This window comes from Melanerpes formicivorus, unplaced genomic scaffold, assembly GCF_026170545.1.
Source record: "Melanerpes formicivorus ecotype bairdi unplaced genomic scaffold, bMelFor1.0.p_v2 SCAF_20, whole genome shotgun sequence".
Lineage (NCBI taxonomy): Eukaryota > Metazoa > Chordata > Aves > Piciformes > Picidae > Melanerpes > Melanerpes formicivorus.
The window spans coordinates 1,356,581-1,370,166 of record NW_027142372.1 but is presented as its reverse complement, the minus strand read 5'-3'; the positions used below and the strand labels follow the sequence as shown (position 1 = coordinate 1,370,166).

General features: G+C 40.3%; 1 protein-coding gene across 1 annotated transcript in view; it reads left to right on the top strand.

Moving 5' to 3' along the window:
• Nucleotides 1-13,102, top strand: part of MMP2 (matrix metallopeptidase 2) — a 35,623-nt gene extending 22,521 nt beyond the window's left edge. The window contains exons 10-13 of the mRNA XM_068150500.1: nt 5,249-5,385; nt 7,054-7,213; nt 10,717-10,826; nt 12,066-13,102. Coding sequence (XP_068006601.1) covers nt 5,249-5,385; nt 7,054-7,213; nt 10,717-10,826; nt 12,066-12,169 — 511 coding nt within the window. The 3' untranslated portion in view covers nt 12,170-13,102. The remainder of the gene's footprint in view (nt 1-5,248; nt 5,386-7,053; nt 7,214-10,716; nt 10,827-12,065) is intronic.
• Nucleotides 13,103-13,586: the final 484 nt, after the last annotated feature.

Genomic DNA, 13,586 nt, shown 5'->3' with positions numbered 1-13,586 from the left:
GATGAAAATCTTAAGCAGTCTGCTACCCAGTACTGATGCCTGGAGCACACTACGCATTACTGGCCTTCCATAGGGGCCAGACCCTATAGGCCTGGCTAGTCAGCCAGTTTTCAGCCACCTCACTGTCTGCTTTGCTCACCCATACTTCAACAGCATCTCTGTAAGAATCTTACTGGAAACAGGGTCAAAAACCTTTCTGACCTGCTCTTCCCTCATTTATCAAGCTAGTCATTTATCAAAGAAAGTAATCAGGTCGGTCAAGCACAAATTTCCATTTGAGAATCCATGCTGACTACTCCAAACCACCTTTATGTCCAAACAATTGTCTGCTAATTAGAGAGAGGTTATATTTTAAGATATAAAATCATCTTTCCTTAAAGCCACTCTTCAAACTTCTTTTGAGAGCCTGGAATTTTCAACTTTGGTCATTATCTTAGGCAGTTTTGTAGTACATTTTAATTTCTGCTTTCTGCCCTCGCTGGGATTGTGCATGCCAAGATGCAATAATGACTGGGCTAATGGTAGTTCTAGGTAAGATCAGGACAAGGAAATGCCACAAACCACACTGAAAAAAACAAAACCTGTTCTCATGACATTTTCTGCCCAATATTACCAATTAAGGAGCAGAAAGTAAACTCTGGTGTCAGCCCTGCTGATTTCTGTGGAGTAACATGAGGGTTGCTCAAAACAGTGCAGTGGCTCAGAGACACATCTAAACTCCTAAATGTTTATGCAAACCAGATATGACCCCAAAAATCTTTAGAGATTTATGCATCTGTTATGTTAATCACAAAATTAGCAACGGAAGAGATGCATTAACTATTGCCTGCCAAAGAAGGATTTATACCCTACAAATTATTTCTGGATGCCTTTTCTAGGAAAACCTACAAGGGCCATAATTCAGCAATGGAAATCACCCCACTTCCAGTGAAATAGAGCCCTGGAGGCTAGTGGAAATAATCTCCAACTCCTCTTCCACAGGAGACACTCTTTTAGCAAATCCTCAGTTTTAGCACAACTGTCATTACAACAGACTGGTCTAAAGAGGATCTGTTCCTCTCCCATGTTCATAAAGATACAGTCATGGGAATCTGTGAGCAAAGTCTCTTCCCTGAGTGGTTTAATCCAGGTTGAATCCCAACTCATTAAATAACAGTGTTATGTGACTCACGGCTGTTTGACACATCAAGGACACTCGTGACTGGGATAGGTTCCATGGGCACAAGGCCTCCAAGGCAGAAGACACAAAAGGCATTTTTGATGTAAGAGCAGAGACATTCCTGATAAAATGAGGTGGCTGCACAGCTGCTACTCCCACTGCTTTTGCCAGGGCCTGTATTATCCAGCTGCTCAGCACCGAAGAGCATCTCTTAAGGAGTACAGCACTTGGCAGCAATATGGTGAGAGAAACTAAAGCTCCATTTTCCCTGCCATAAATCAATGCCCAATTTAAAATCATTTATCCTCACTCACCCCGAACATTGTCTCCCAAAGCCACTGAAGATCTGGGCCCACTCATATTCACTACATGTGTCCAAATCAAACATTTTCTCCTATGATACAGAAACATGTGCAAGCATCTGAAACCCGTTGAAGTATTACAGTTCACCTGTTCATTGCTCCTAGCTGCAATTTTGAAGAAAGCAGCAACAGCAAACAAGATTCCCTTTGCAAAACAGCAATTTAATAGTCATTTGTGTCTCCTGGGATACCTCTTTGTACTATTCCTCCTGGTCCCATCAGCACCATGCTAAGATTCCTTACAACCCAGTGATCCCAAATAGCAATAATCAGCCTTTTCTCGGCCACAAAATCTTCCCACAGCACCAACAAATCAGCCTCACAGAAAGCCATCACCAGACCCTTCCACTAACAAAATGCCCAGAGCTGGCCCCACCATGCTGGCCTACCACATCTGCCAGAACCAGTGCCCTCTTTTGCTAGTACAGTCATTAGACAGCCCAAGTATTCACCTCTGAGGAAGAACATATTCTCACAGCAGTAAAACATGTTCCACAGTATTAACAGCATTGTGAACCTCATTTGCTCACTTTTAGCCCCGGTTTTCAGGCAGACCTCCGTCTTGCTTCTGCTTTCGTAAACTGGTAATGATGCAAGGCTTCATCCAACAAGGAGTGATTTAAAGTCTATTCCTAAAACTAAGCAATTCTATATAATCCCAACAAAACAGAAGTATTTCACATTCAGATACAGTTGGTCAAAGAACTGTGCAAATACCAAAGCAATACGCTCAAACTGACTCATGCTTTATCTAATGTGCAGCAAAAACAGACAACTGTTGAATTGTTTTGCACTGGAGTGGCTTTGTCTGTCAGTCTTGCAGCTCTCCAAGTATCAGACAAGCAGCATTATGACTCATTTTGGAATTCACAAAAACAAAGGTCCATCATGTGCCATGTGACTTTTATGATTCATGAAAATTACCATAGCATCCAACTGTCAGATTACACAGGCAAAGAGAGGAAAGAGAGAAAAGGAGGTCAGGTCACACTAATGTTTTCAGAAAGTATTTTTCCTTCCCCCATCAGACCAAGGAAATAAAAGGGAATTTTTGGAGGTACTGTTGGCCATAGAGAACAGTTGAGCTTTTCTACTGGGTACAGAATCATTTAAAGCAACCAGAGTGCCCAAGTGGGGCATTTACGCTTTGACAGAGTTTCCCTTTCCACGAGAAAACCTCACCATTTTAACAACTCCCTTGAAATGTGTGTTGTAATAAAAGCCTTGGTGTTTTACTCTCTGTTCGCTCTGGAAAGTTTGGAACTCATGCAGACAGAAATTATTAGTGCTGACTCAGACATAAATCAGGGCCAAATTTGATTGAGAATTCTGTAGCTTGGTTTTTTTAAGGAGCTACTTTTATGAATACAGTGTTAGAAAGATTTGTTACACAGATTTCCATTTCATATCATATTGGATGTGCTTTATGTCTAGAAAGAGACGAGGCATGAAACAAATGTTATTTGTGTGTAAACACAATGTTCATTTGTGTTTAAACACTTTAAATGACTGTTCAAATGGTCAAGAGCAAGATTAATTAGCTAAATGCCTTAATTGTGGGGTTTTTTTTTAATTAAAATTATGCTGAGTTATGCTCAGAGATATTCTTGTGCATGTCCCTCCAGCAGACACGCTGGAGGGAAGGGAGGCCATCCAGAGGGACCTTGACAGGCTGGAGAGGTGGGCACAAGCCAACCTCATGAAGTTCAATAAGAGCAAGTGCAGGGTCCTGCATCTGGGTCGAGGCAATCCCAGGCACAAATACAGGCTGGGCAGTGACTGGCTGGAAAGTACCCCTGAGGAGAGAGACTTGGGGGTGCTGGTGGACGAGAAGCTCAACATGAGCTCTGAGTGTGCACTTGCAGCCCGCAAAGCCAATCAGATCCATCAAGAGAAGTGTGGCCAGCAGGTCGAGGGAGGTGATCCTCCCACTCTATTAGCCCTGGTGAGACCCCACCTGGAGTACTGTGTCCAGTTCTGGAGCCCTTATTACAAGAGGGATGTGGAGGTGCTGGAGCATGTCCAGAGAAGGGCCACAAGGATGATCAGAGGGCTGGAGCACCTCTCCTATGAGGACAGACTGAAGGAGTTGGGGCTGTTCAGTCTGCAGAAGAGAAGACTCCGAGGTGACCTAGTTGTGGCCTTCCAGTATCTGAAGGGGGCCTACAGGAAGGCTGGGGAAGGACTTCTCAGGATCTCAGGTAGTGATAGGACTAGGGGGAATGGAATGAAGCTGGAGGTGGGGAGATTCAGGCTAGATGTGAGGAGGAGGTTCTTCACCATGAGAGTGGTGAAACCCTGGAATGGGTTGTCCAGGGAGGTGGTTGAGGCCCCGTCCCTGGAGGTGTTTGAGAGCAGGCTGGATGAGGCTCTGTCCAGCCTGATCTAGTGTGGGGTGTCCCTGCCCATGGCAGGGGGGTTGGAACTAGATGATCCTTGTGGTCCCTTCCAACCCTGAATGATACTATGATACTATGATATATATGCATGCAAAATGAGAGTAAGTTCACACAATACTATCTTAATTATGAAAACCATATATCAGGTTAAGTCAGTAAGTATTTTTAATCAAGAGACAAAAAACCCAAAGCACTTGCCAGTTTTGCTCTTCCTCATATCGAACACTATAGATAAACATAACTTAGTATGCAACAACTAATCATACTTGTATATGTGTTTCTAAATGTTGGATTTGTCCTAGCTAATTCTGTCAAACTTCTGTTTACAAAAATACTGCAATTTATTACATTAATTTAGGACTGCTCCTCCAGGTTTTAGACAAAACCAAAATTCATCTCCAGATCCTGGGTTTCTCAAAGGTATAATTATTCTTGGTAGGGATGGGTGATGACTACTTATACTCTGCAAAAAAAATGGGATGCCAGTAGTACCTTGAGCTTCAGCAACATAATAATGGTGAAAGATGTTTGACCGGAGAATATAATACCTCTGGCTTGGTGCAAGAATGACTCCACCAGCCTACTGATTCCTCATTTTATGACCATGGCAAAACTTTTGTTCAGCTGGGGAAAAAAGTTGTTCATTCTGTGGAGGAGGAAATAGCAGTGTCATTTGTAATAGCAAAAACCCTCAGCTCAAAGCTCTGCCATTTAAAGATAATTACAGCTTTTTAAAGCTTAAATCAAATTATGATCCTCCTTATTCATAAAATAGCCAATAAATTACTCTTTGCATTTCCCTAATGAACATTTTTAGTGCTAGCAGTTTCTTTTACAGTCAAGCTCACTTCCAAGCAGTTTGATGTACCATTATTAAATTTGAACTTTTAGTCACTACAATAGTAATTTCAAGAGCAATTCACAGAGTACAAATCTCCGCTTTTGACACACCCTGATCCATTTGCTTCCTGCACAACACCAGCAGAGCTCTAATCAGTCAAATATGCTGTAAATGAGTTTATTTGTATCCTGGAAGCACAGAACACATTGTGCCCTGATGCAAAAAGAACTCCAAAGCAATCAGTACAAGCAATTTCACCTCCAGCCCAATCTGCAGCTTCTTGTGCAACTTTTAGCAACAAGTTTCTAAATGAATGATTTTGCTTTTCGGCCACTGTAGGAAAACAGCTCCAAGTATGCATTACTGCTAACACGTGTGTTTGTGTGTACATGCACAATTATGTGACTTTTGCCAGGAATGATTAAAAACATATGTGCTGGTGAATTGGTTCATTGTAAATCTTGCACCATGTTCTGTTCTGCTTCAGATTCATGTGGAGGACTGTAAACCCACGAGGAAAACCCACAGGTCCTCTTCTTGTTGCTACATTCTGGCCTGACCTGCCAGAGAAAATTGATGCTGTTTATGAAGCTCCTCAGGATGAGAAGGCTGTCTTTTTTTCAGGTATTGTTCTGAAGTTTTAAAATATAAGTACCTATTTGAATAAATATTGCATTTGAGTTCAGTTCCCGCCAAGCTGTAACCCTGCCTGAGAGCCAGGTGAGCCAGCTGGGATAGGTAACAGATCTCAAACATTGCTTTAGAACAAACACTGGATGTGGAGGTCTGAACAGCATTGAGCATCCATTAAATCAAAGGGGAGCTATAAGCACCTAGAAAGATACATTCAACAATAAGCAAGGCTAAACAAGAGTTATTATTTAAGACAAAAAGCAACAATAGTGGGAGTTCTGTTTCATCAGTTAATGGTCTGTTTTTCTTCTGTTTCCTCTCATTTTAAGCTCTTGTCTCTTATGTATGCTGCCTCTCCTTGTTTTGTTGTCTATGCCAAAGACTGACTTCCACTCTGGCTTCCAACTATCTGCCTTGGTGGCTCATCAGGCAGAGGACACAGGCAGCTATGCTAGCTGTCTCCATGGGAGAAGGGTATAACAGGAAGCACACCTCTGTCATTTTAAGTCACACACATGGTTCAGCTGTACTGGCCAAATTCATGGGGCTGGGAAGCTGTTTTCAACATGAAAGATTGAGCCAGCAAAAACTGGGCTCCAGTATCTACTAAAAATATGACTAAATATCTCCAATCATGTAAAAACCATATGGCAAACGCTGCTGTACATTTTCTGTACAGGAGGGGAAAAAAAGTAATTATAATCTATTCCACATGGCTCACAGGCCATTTGCTTCAGTTTACATGGAGAGGGGAAAAAATACAAAAGCTTAGAAGAGTTTTATTTCAGGCAAGCCAAAACATTTTAAATGCTGCATATAGTATGCATAATCCTGTTACATCTAAACCTCTCTCCCTCTCTTTGTAATTTCCAGGAAAATGTAATCAACATGCTTTAAAAACCCAAATAATTAACAACTATCAAACAAACATAGATTGGTTTGAAAGTTACATGAAACCCAACTATCTTAAAATACTTACTACTCAGACCCCTGCCTTGCTCCCAAGTAGCAAAATAGCAACTTCTAAGGAACTCAAAGGCTACATACACTTACACTTTTCTCACATTAATGCTTTACTTACTTTCTTTCCAACTAGCACAAAATCAAGAGATATCATTTGATGAGCAGATCTTTCCATGGCTTTTACATGAGGGTATTTACTAAATAAATTATAATTCCATGTACTAGTACATCTTCCACTAGTATGTATTTGGAGAGATATTAGAAAAGGTTGTCTGACAAAAGACACAAGAAACAGGAGCTCTAGGCCAAAGTTTCCTGTTAATCACTCAATAAAATAGCTGAACAACAGGGAGATTGAACACAAGATTCTGCACTGGACAGAATGTACCGACCATCTTCTTGTTTCAGACCATGTTCATCATCTACACAATATTAACTATTTCTTTTAATATAACCAAACTCTACTAAGACAGTGTCTCCCTCAAAGATGAGGCAGCTAAGAAGGGAGGAAGCAAAAGCATGCTGAGGTGATGTACACCTGCACTCTAATCCACAGCTTCACTGATGGTGAAAAACTCCAAAGAACAGTAGTACAGCTAGTGCAATAAAGAGTGGCATTATGAAGAACAGAATAATTACTTCTCTGTATCTGATTAATAAACTCCATGTGTTTGCTTTGTTTTCTCCCCTCCTTAGGAAATGAGTACTGGGTTTATTCAGCCAGTAACTTGGATAGGGGCTATCCAAAGAAACTCACCAACCTGGGACTACCCCCTGATGTGCAGCGTGTTGATGCAGCTTTCAATTGGGGCAGAAACAAGAGGACATACATTTTTGCTGGAGACAGATACTGGAAGTAAGATGCATTGAAGTGGTGGTCATATGCTGTTAGCCAAGCCGTGTCTCTAGGGTTGAATGCATGCAGGTTCAGGAAGCGGGAACCAAATGCAGGGCATTCATCCTTTAGGAAGGCAAAATGGAGGCTGTCAGGACAGCACTGACAGCAGGGATGGGTGAGGCTGCTGAAACAGGGAATACAGCTACGAAAGCACTTCAGGTGGGAACTAGCATGTACTGGAGAGAATGACTTGCAATGGAAGAGGCTATCTGGGAGTGTGTCAGGCTGCTTACAACTAACAACCCATTCTCCAACCCTTCTATGTCAGCAACTGCCCCACTTCAGTCTCAGACTCTTAAGAGGGACAAGTGGTCCTTGCTGTCAGCTCACAATTGCTTGAAGAAAACCCCAAAAGAAATTCCTTAAAAATGGACTGGTCTCCAATCACTTGAAGTCAAAGATTGACCAGATTGTCTTTGAAATTCTTTCACTAAGATATCAGGTTTGGACTGCTGGGTGTTAAAGAAACAGCAGTGTGGCCAGCAGAGCACATTGGGGATGACTGAATCCTTTCAGCAGCCAATGTACCAGTCACTAACACATTTGCTCTAATAATAGAGTTGGCACTGAAGATATCTGAACAAACCACAAGAAGCATGTCTGTTAGTACTTTGGCAAAAATCTTAGCTTCAATTCATCCTGACAGTCTCTACAACCCTTTTCATGATTCCAGTACATGCTCAGAGAAGTTTCTATTGCAAAGGACACCATAGATGTGGTGCTCCACAGACACCTGTATTTGCACTAAGGTTCCTGTTCCAAGACTGTATGAGAAGCAAAGTATGCTGCAACCAAACTCAGGTGACCTGCTACCATGCTCTATCCAAGAAAGATCCTGGCCTCCTAGATTAAGGAGGAATGCCTTTAAAATGCCTCAAGGCTATTACTGTGGTAGAAATAGATATTCTACATTACACATGATGAAGAGTTGATTAATTGTATTTCATAGAATTGCATTACCATAACTGGCAGGAAGGAAGATCTGGCACAAAAGATCACATTAAGACACAGAGGCACTTCACAGTGCTTTGAGGAACTGAGTGAGATACCTTCATGCTGCCAATCAGAAAGACACAAGAAGAAAACAGAGGTACTAAATCCTGCCCTCACCATCAGATGTTCCTTCCAGGAACAGGACTTCAGGCATGCAGACATTTCATAAGAGGCTGGAAGTCAAACCATCCAGTAACAGACAATGTAAAGCTAAACATCAGGAACACCAACCAGAAATCTAAAAGATTCTCCAAGCTGTAAGGGCTCCTTCTGACAGATGCTCTACATAAAATATCAAAGGGAGTCTCACTATAATTGAGACCATTTTATGTGAACATTAATTTCCTGTTATGATCAAACTGGGTAAGTGTCTTTATTACACCTTAATGGCTGTGGATTCCTGTAAGTAAATAAAATACCCTATCATTTAGATGATAATTGCCACTTAATCATAACTTCCAGTTACTTTGAGGACAGTACTCTTCTCCATTATCTAAAGAAAAAAACCCCAATAACCTAAAAGCTCAAGAATGTTATTATTTTTTTTCACATATTATTCTGGAGACCATCTTAAACATTTGCAAGTAGTTCTGCTTGCAATGCTTTGCAATTTGCAATATTTCAGATTCCCACTAAATCTTACAGCAAAGCCACTGCTCTCCTCTGTACCAACGTTTGTTCTGATTAACTGTATCCCAGAGCCTCCAAGTGATTCATCACTCTAACCACAGACAGTATTTCCATCAAAGTTTCTTATCAAATGCAATCACTGCAGAATGTATGATTTATTGTTAAGGAATTGAAATAAGCTTAAGGGATTGCATGAAGAAGAAAGCAAGTGGTGGACAACTATTTCAGGGGGAAAAAACCAGACATTATAGCCCTTAAGTATGTGGCTGTTTTATTTTATACAAGGACCCTACCACATAGAAGCAAAACAGCTACATACCATAGTCCTTCCTGTGCTATTATCACACTTACTTTAAATGGATTTTCTGGAAGCCTTCTCCTCTCCCTGCTTCCAGCCCCAAGCTATTTTAGTGTTATTACGACAAGATTGCTAAGCAAAGCAAAGTTCTGTGAAGGAGACAAAGAGGAATTGGCTCAAATTGTACAGCTGAAGTTTAAAGCTACCCAACAAGGCACTAGATTTTCTGTAACTGTCCAAGAAAAAAAAAAAAAGGGGGGGGCGGGGGGGGAGGGAGGGGAGGGGGGAATAACCAGAAAACAAAACACAAAACCAACAAACCAGTAAGTAATTTTAATTACTCATTTAAATTGATTTGGACCAACCTATTGCTCACTTGTACTAGTGTAAGTCTGGATATAATCCAGGTAGTTCCCTAGGGCAATAAGGGACAGGTAACCTGAGATACATACAGTTATGGATAAATAGAAATCAGGAAATAAATGCTTCCCTCCCTCCAGAACTAGTCAAAGATGACCTCTCTAAAGTCCACCGCTCCTGAGGAAGTGCTGCCAAGGTGGCTGAGGTGTCATATACATGGGAAGTCTGGTTCAAACTACAGACCATGTAACTGCTCCTTAGGACATCTCCACTCCATCTGATCAGCACTGACTCTAACCTACTAAACAGAAAAAGAGAAACCAGTCCTGCTCCTCCCATCTTCACTCTCAAGGACCTTGCATGCCTGGGACATTTATTCAAGTGGGAGACCCTGGATTACTTGTTTGTGGGAGTGCAAAACAGGCTTTGCACAAACCTTTCTTTGCTTTCTACAGTGGAGAGCACAGAGACTAAAATGAAACAACTGACTACCTGCAGATGTGGATAGAGACAGATCCAGTCATTTCTGAAGGAAGTTGCAAACTAAATCCAACTTCCACGGAGTTGGGTGGATTTACATCAGCTGAGCTTCAACTCTTTAAAGCACAGACTGTGAAAGCAATTGTGGTTTGGGGTTTCCACTCCGCCCCCCATGAAAGAAAATCATATATTATTAGCTTGGCGTTTATCTGTTCATCATCAGTGAGAAAGACACTTTGTGAATATAATAGGAGTTTTTAACAAAATGTTAGGGAAATGTGTTGGCAATTTAATAGCAATCCATCAATTACATGAATGACAAGCATACTGCAAGTAAGATTTTAAAAAGATAGTTGTTTCACATGAAAATCTGCTATCTTCAGAGGCTGGCTGTTGCCTGAAAAGAGAAAGTTACTCTTCCTAGAATTATGTTTGGAATTTTCAAGCTACATATCCAAAAAGGGTTTTGCCTAGAAAGTGTATTTTCAGTTCAGCCAGAACTGCATTTCCAAAAGGAAAGACATAAAATCTCACAGGGTTTAAAGGAGTTGGGAATAATTCTAATGAAACAGAATCAATATTACAATCTCAGTTATTAAATTTCTGTTTGACTGTTTTATAGTCACATTTGCTGTGAAAAATTATGTTACATTTTAACATTACATACAGATTTGTAATGCAGAGATATAATTTACTTCAGGTACAATGAAGAGAAGAAGAAAATGGAGCTGGCATCCCCTAAATTCATTGCTGACTCTTGGAATGGCGTTCCAGATAACCTCGATGCTGTCCTGGGTCTTGGTGACAGTGGTAAGCTGTCATTCTGATTTAAGTCATTAACAAGCTTTCTTATTTATCTGCTGTGAAACATATAGGAGATTTTAATTGAGTGTGGTCTGTGAGTAGGAGCCAAATTGTGCCATTGTTTCCAAATTGTTACCACTGAGCTTTGTGAACTACCGGTTCAAACAAAAATTTTCTGCCTCTTTAGTTTCTCATTAAATATCAGTTGATAAACATTATACTAATCACAGGTTAAACATTTAAAAAACACATCTTCACCTGAACATTTTTATCCAAGCAAATAATGAGCTATGCAGATTTCCCTTTTCATCAAGGTCATTTACTTTCAATCTGCTGCTACTCTTTATCATTTACTTCCTTGATGAACACTTTGCAAAGCTTAACAAGGCAAGAAACAGCTTTTATCAGTATCTTCTCCATTTCCTATGTTGCCTTTTCTGTTTTAATTTAAAAAAACTCCAAACCTATGTATTATCTTGTTTAAGTGTCTTGAAGCATCTCACTGCTTTTGATTCTTACGTTGTACAGGCCTAGAAAAACAAATGTCAGACAAAAACACACACATCTTGTGTTAAGACGTCCCCAAAGCTCAGGGGCATAGGCAAAATCAGCTGTATGGAGAATTCTCTTTCTAGCATAGTTTGAGACAGAGGCTAAAGCAACCCAATGCCTGTTGCACGGGATGTCCTAACACCAGAAAGCATGACCAGGCCAATCCCTATGGCTTGGAAATTGCCGAACTTCTCAACAGCTCCATAGCTTCCTCAGTACCAACATGCAGTCACAGCACCATTTCAGCACCACCATGCTGCTCCACAACCTTAACTCAAGGACAAAAATCTCCTTGATCACAGGCACAAATGGGTTGTATTTTGCAGCTGAGAGCCTGCCCCATGTTTTTGAGTGGCCTTATTTTGCACAGACACACGTAAATGTCTGGAAGCAGCACTGATATCACATGAGTCGCAGACTCAATTACATTTTCAACAACCATTTTGCCAGCAAACATTTCTTCCCAGAAATTCTGGCTCACAAAACAGTAATCTGACTTCAGGCTCCTTTTAAGACCTCTTCTCCAGGATGGGAATTTTAATATATTTTTAAAGCAAATCTTTTCTATTGTGTCTGCATTTTTCAGGAACTAAGTCTTCTAGGTCATTAAGCTTCATGGAGTCAGACAAAAAAGCTTTGATCAATAATTACATGGTCCATAAACTGAGTATGCTTTTTTTCCTACCTTCACAGGATACACCTACTTCTTCAAAGATCAGTACTATCTACAAATGGAAGACAAGAGTTTGAAGATTGTTAAAATTGGCAAGATAACTTCTGACTGGTTGGGTTGCTAAACTGTATGAGATATTAATAACCAAATATTTACTTTTTTGTTATATGCCTTATGTGTAATTAGAAATAGATCTGAACGCTAATTACTGGACCAGTCTGGTACTGGCACCAAAACATTAAGTACCAGTACTGTACACATCAGATTATTTAAGAGTGTTTGCCTCCTCAGTATACAAAAGATGTTTACATATATATTCTGGTACAGTTTTTCAGTTTTCATGCTAGTCATAATAATGCTAGTAACAGAACATCCATCATTCTTGATTCCCTTGGTGCTTAATCAAAGCATTGAAAGCATTGTAGACTGGATACATGCCTGTGTCACACACTCCCCAAATAGGCTCAAACCAGATGTACCAGCAGTGCACTTTGATTTTTGTTTGTTGTTTTGTTGGGTTTTTTTAAATACAACTCTGTTATAAATAGATGGATTGTCTTGATGTTTTCCACCCTCTTGCAAGTTTGATCATTGCTTCCATTTATTTACATAGTAAGCCAGAAAGACTGTCAAGGGCACGGGTTGCCTCGAGATTTGATTTGTGTCGATGCATGATGGAATCATGGCAAGAAACTGTGTTAAAGTATTGTTTTAAAGTACTTTTTATTTTAATACCTTAGTTAAATTTAGCAATTTGCTTCATGCACTTTGTTACTACTCTATAACTTGGTTTATATGGATGGAATGACTCAGATTTTTGCAGTCAGTGCGTTATACATAAAAGTCAAGTATTATTGTTTAACTTGGGTTATTTTTCTGTTCTTTATAATATTGAGGAAATTTTTGGTTAGGTTTTTTTGCTTATGCATTGGGCAACAGAAAATGTTCTTTTCAGAATCTGATGGAATGTTTCTCATTTAAAAAAATAATAAACCAGAGGAGAATGTCCCACACATGAAATGCCAATGATACAAATAAAATCAAATTACACTGTCAACACTTTTCATGGCCAGGCTTCATTGTATCATCAGCAATTAGAAATTCAGTAGCACGTTATAGCGAAATACCTGTCATAGGAAAGACAATATTAGCCCAGTATATAACCACATGCTGGACTTATTTAGAAACCCACATTATTTTCTCTGTTAGTTCTAAAATGTAGCTGCAGCAGTTCACATTAAAGAGATGACATGACCCCAGGCCCCCCTGAAGCCTGCTGCCTCCTCAGAACAGTTTATGTGCCTGTCTATTACCCAGGCTCTTCCCCTCACTAGCAAGCTACCTCACCATAATCCTGACAGGAAGAGTACAGACACAGTAATATGTATCACCTAGAGCGAGTGTATGCTTCAGAAATGGAGATGTAAAACCTGAGTTCCGCCCATGAGATCAGATGTCATTTGGTCATGGATCTTATCTAGCTCCACACATCAAATGCTTTGTGAAACTAGGGACTGCATCACACAAGTGGTCAAACCAGA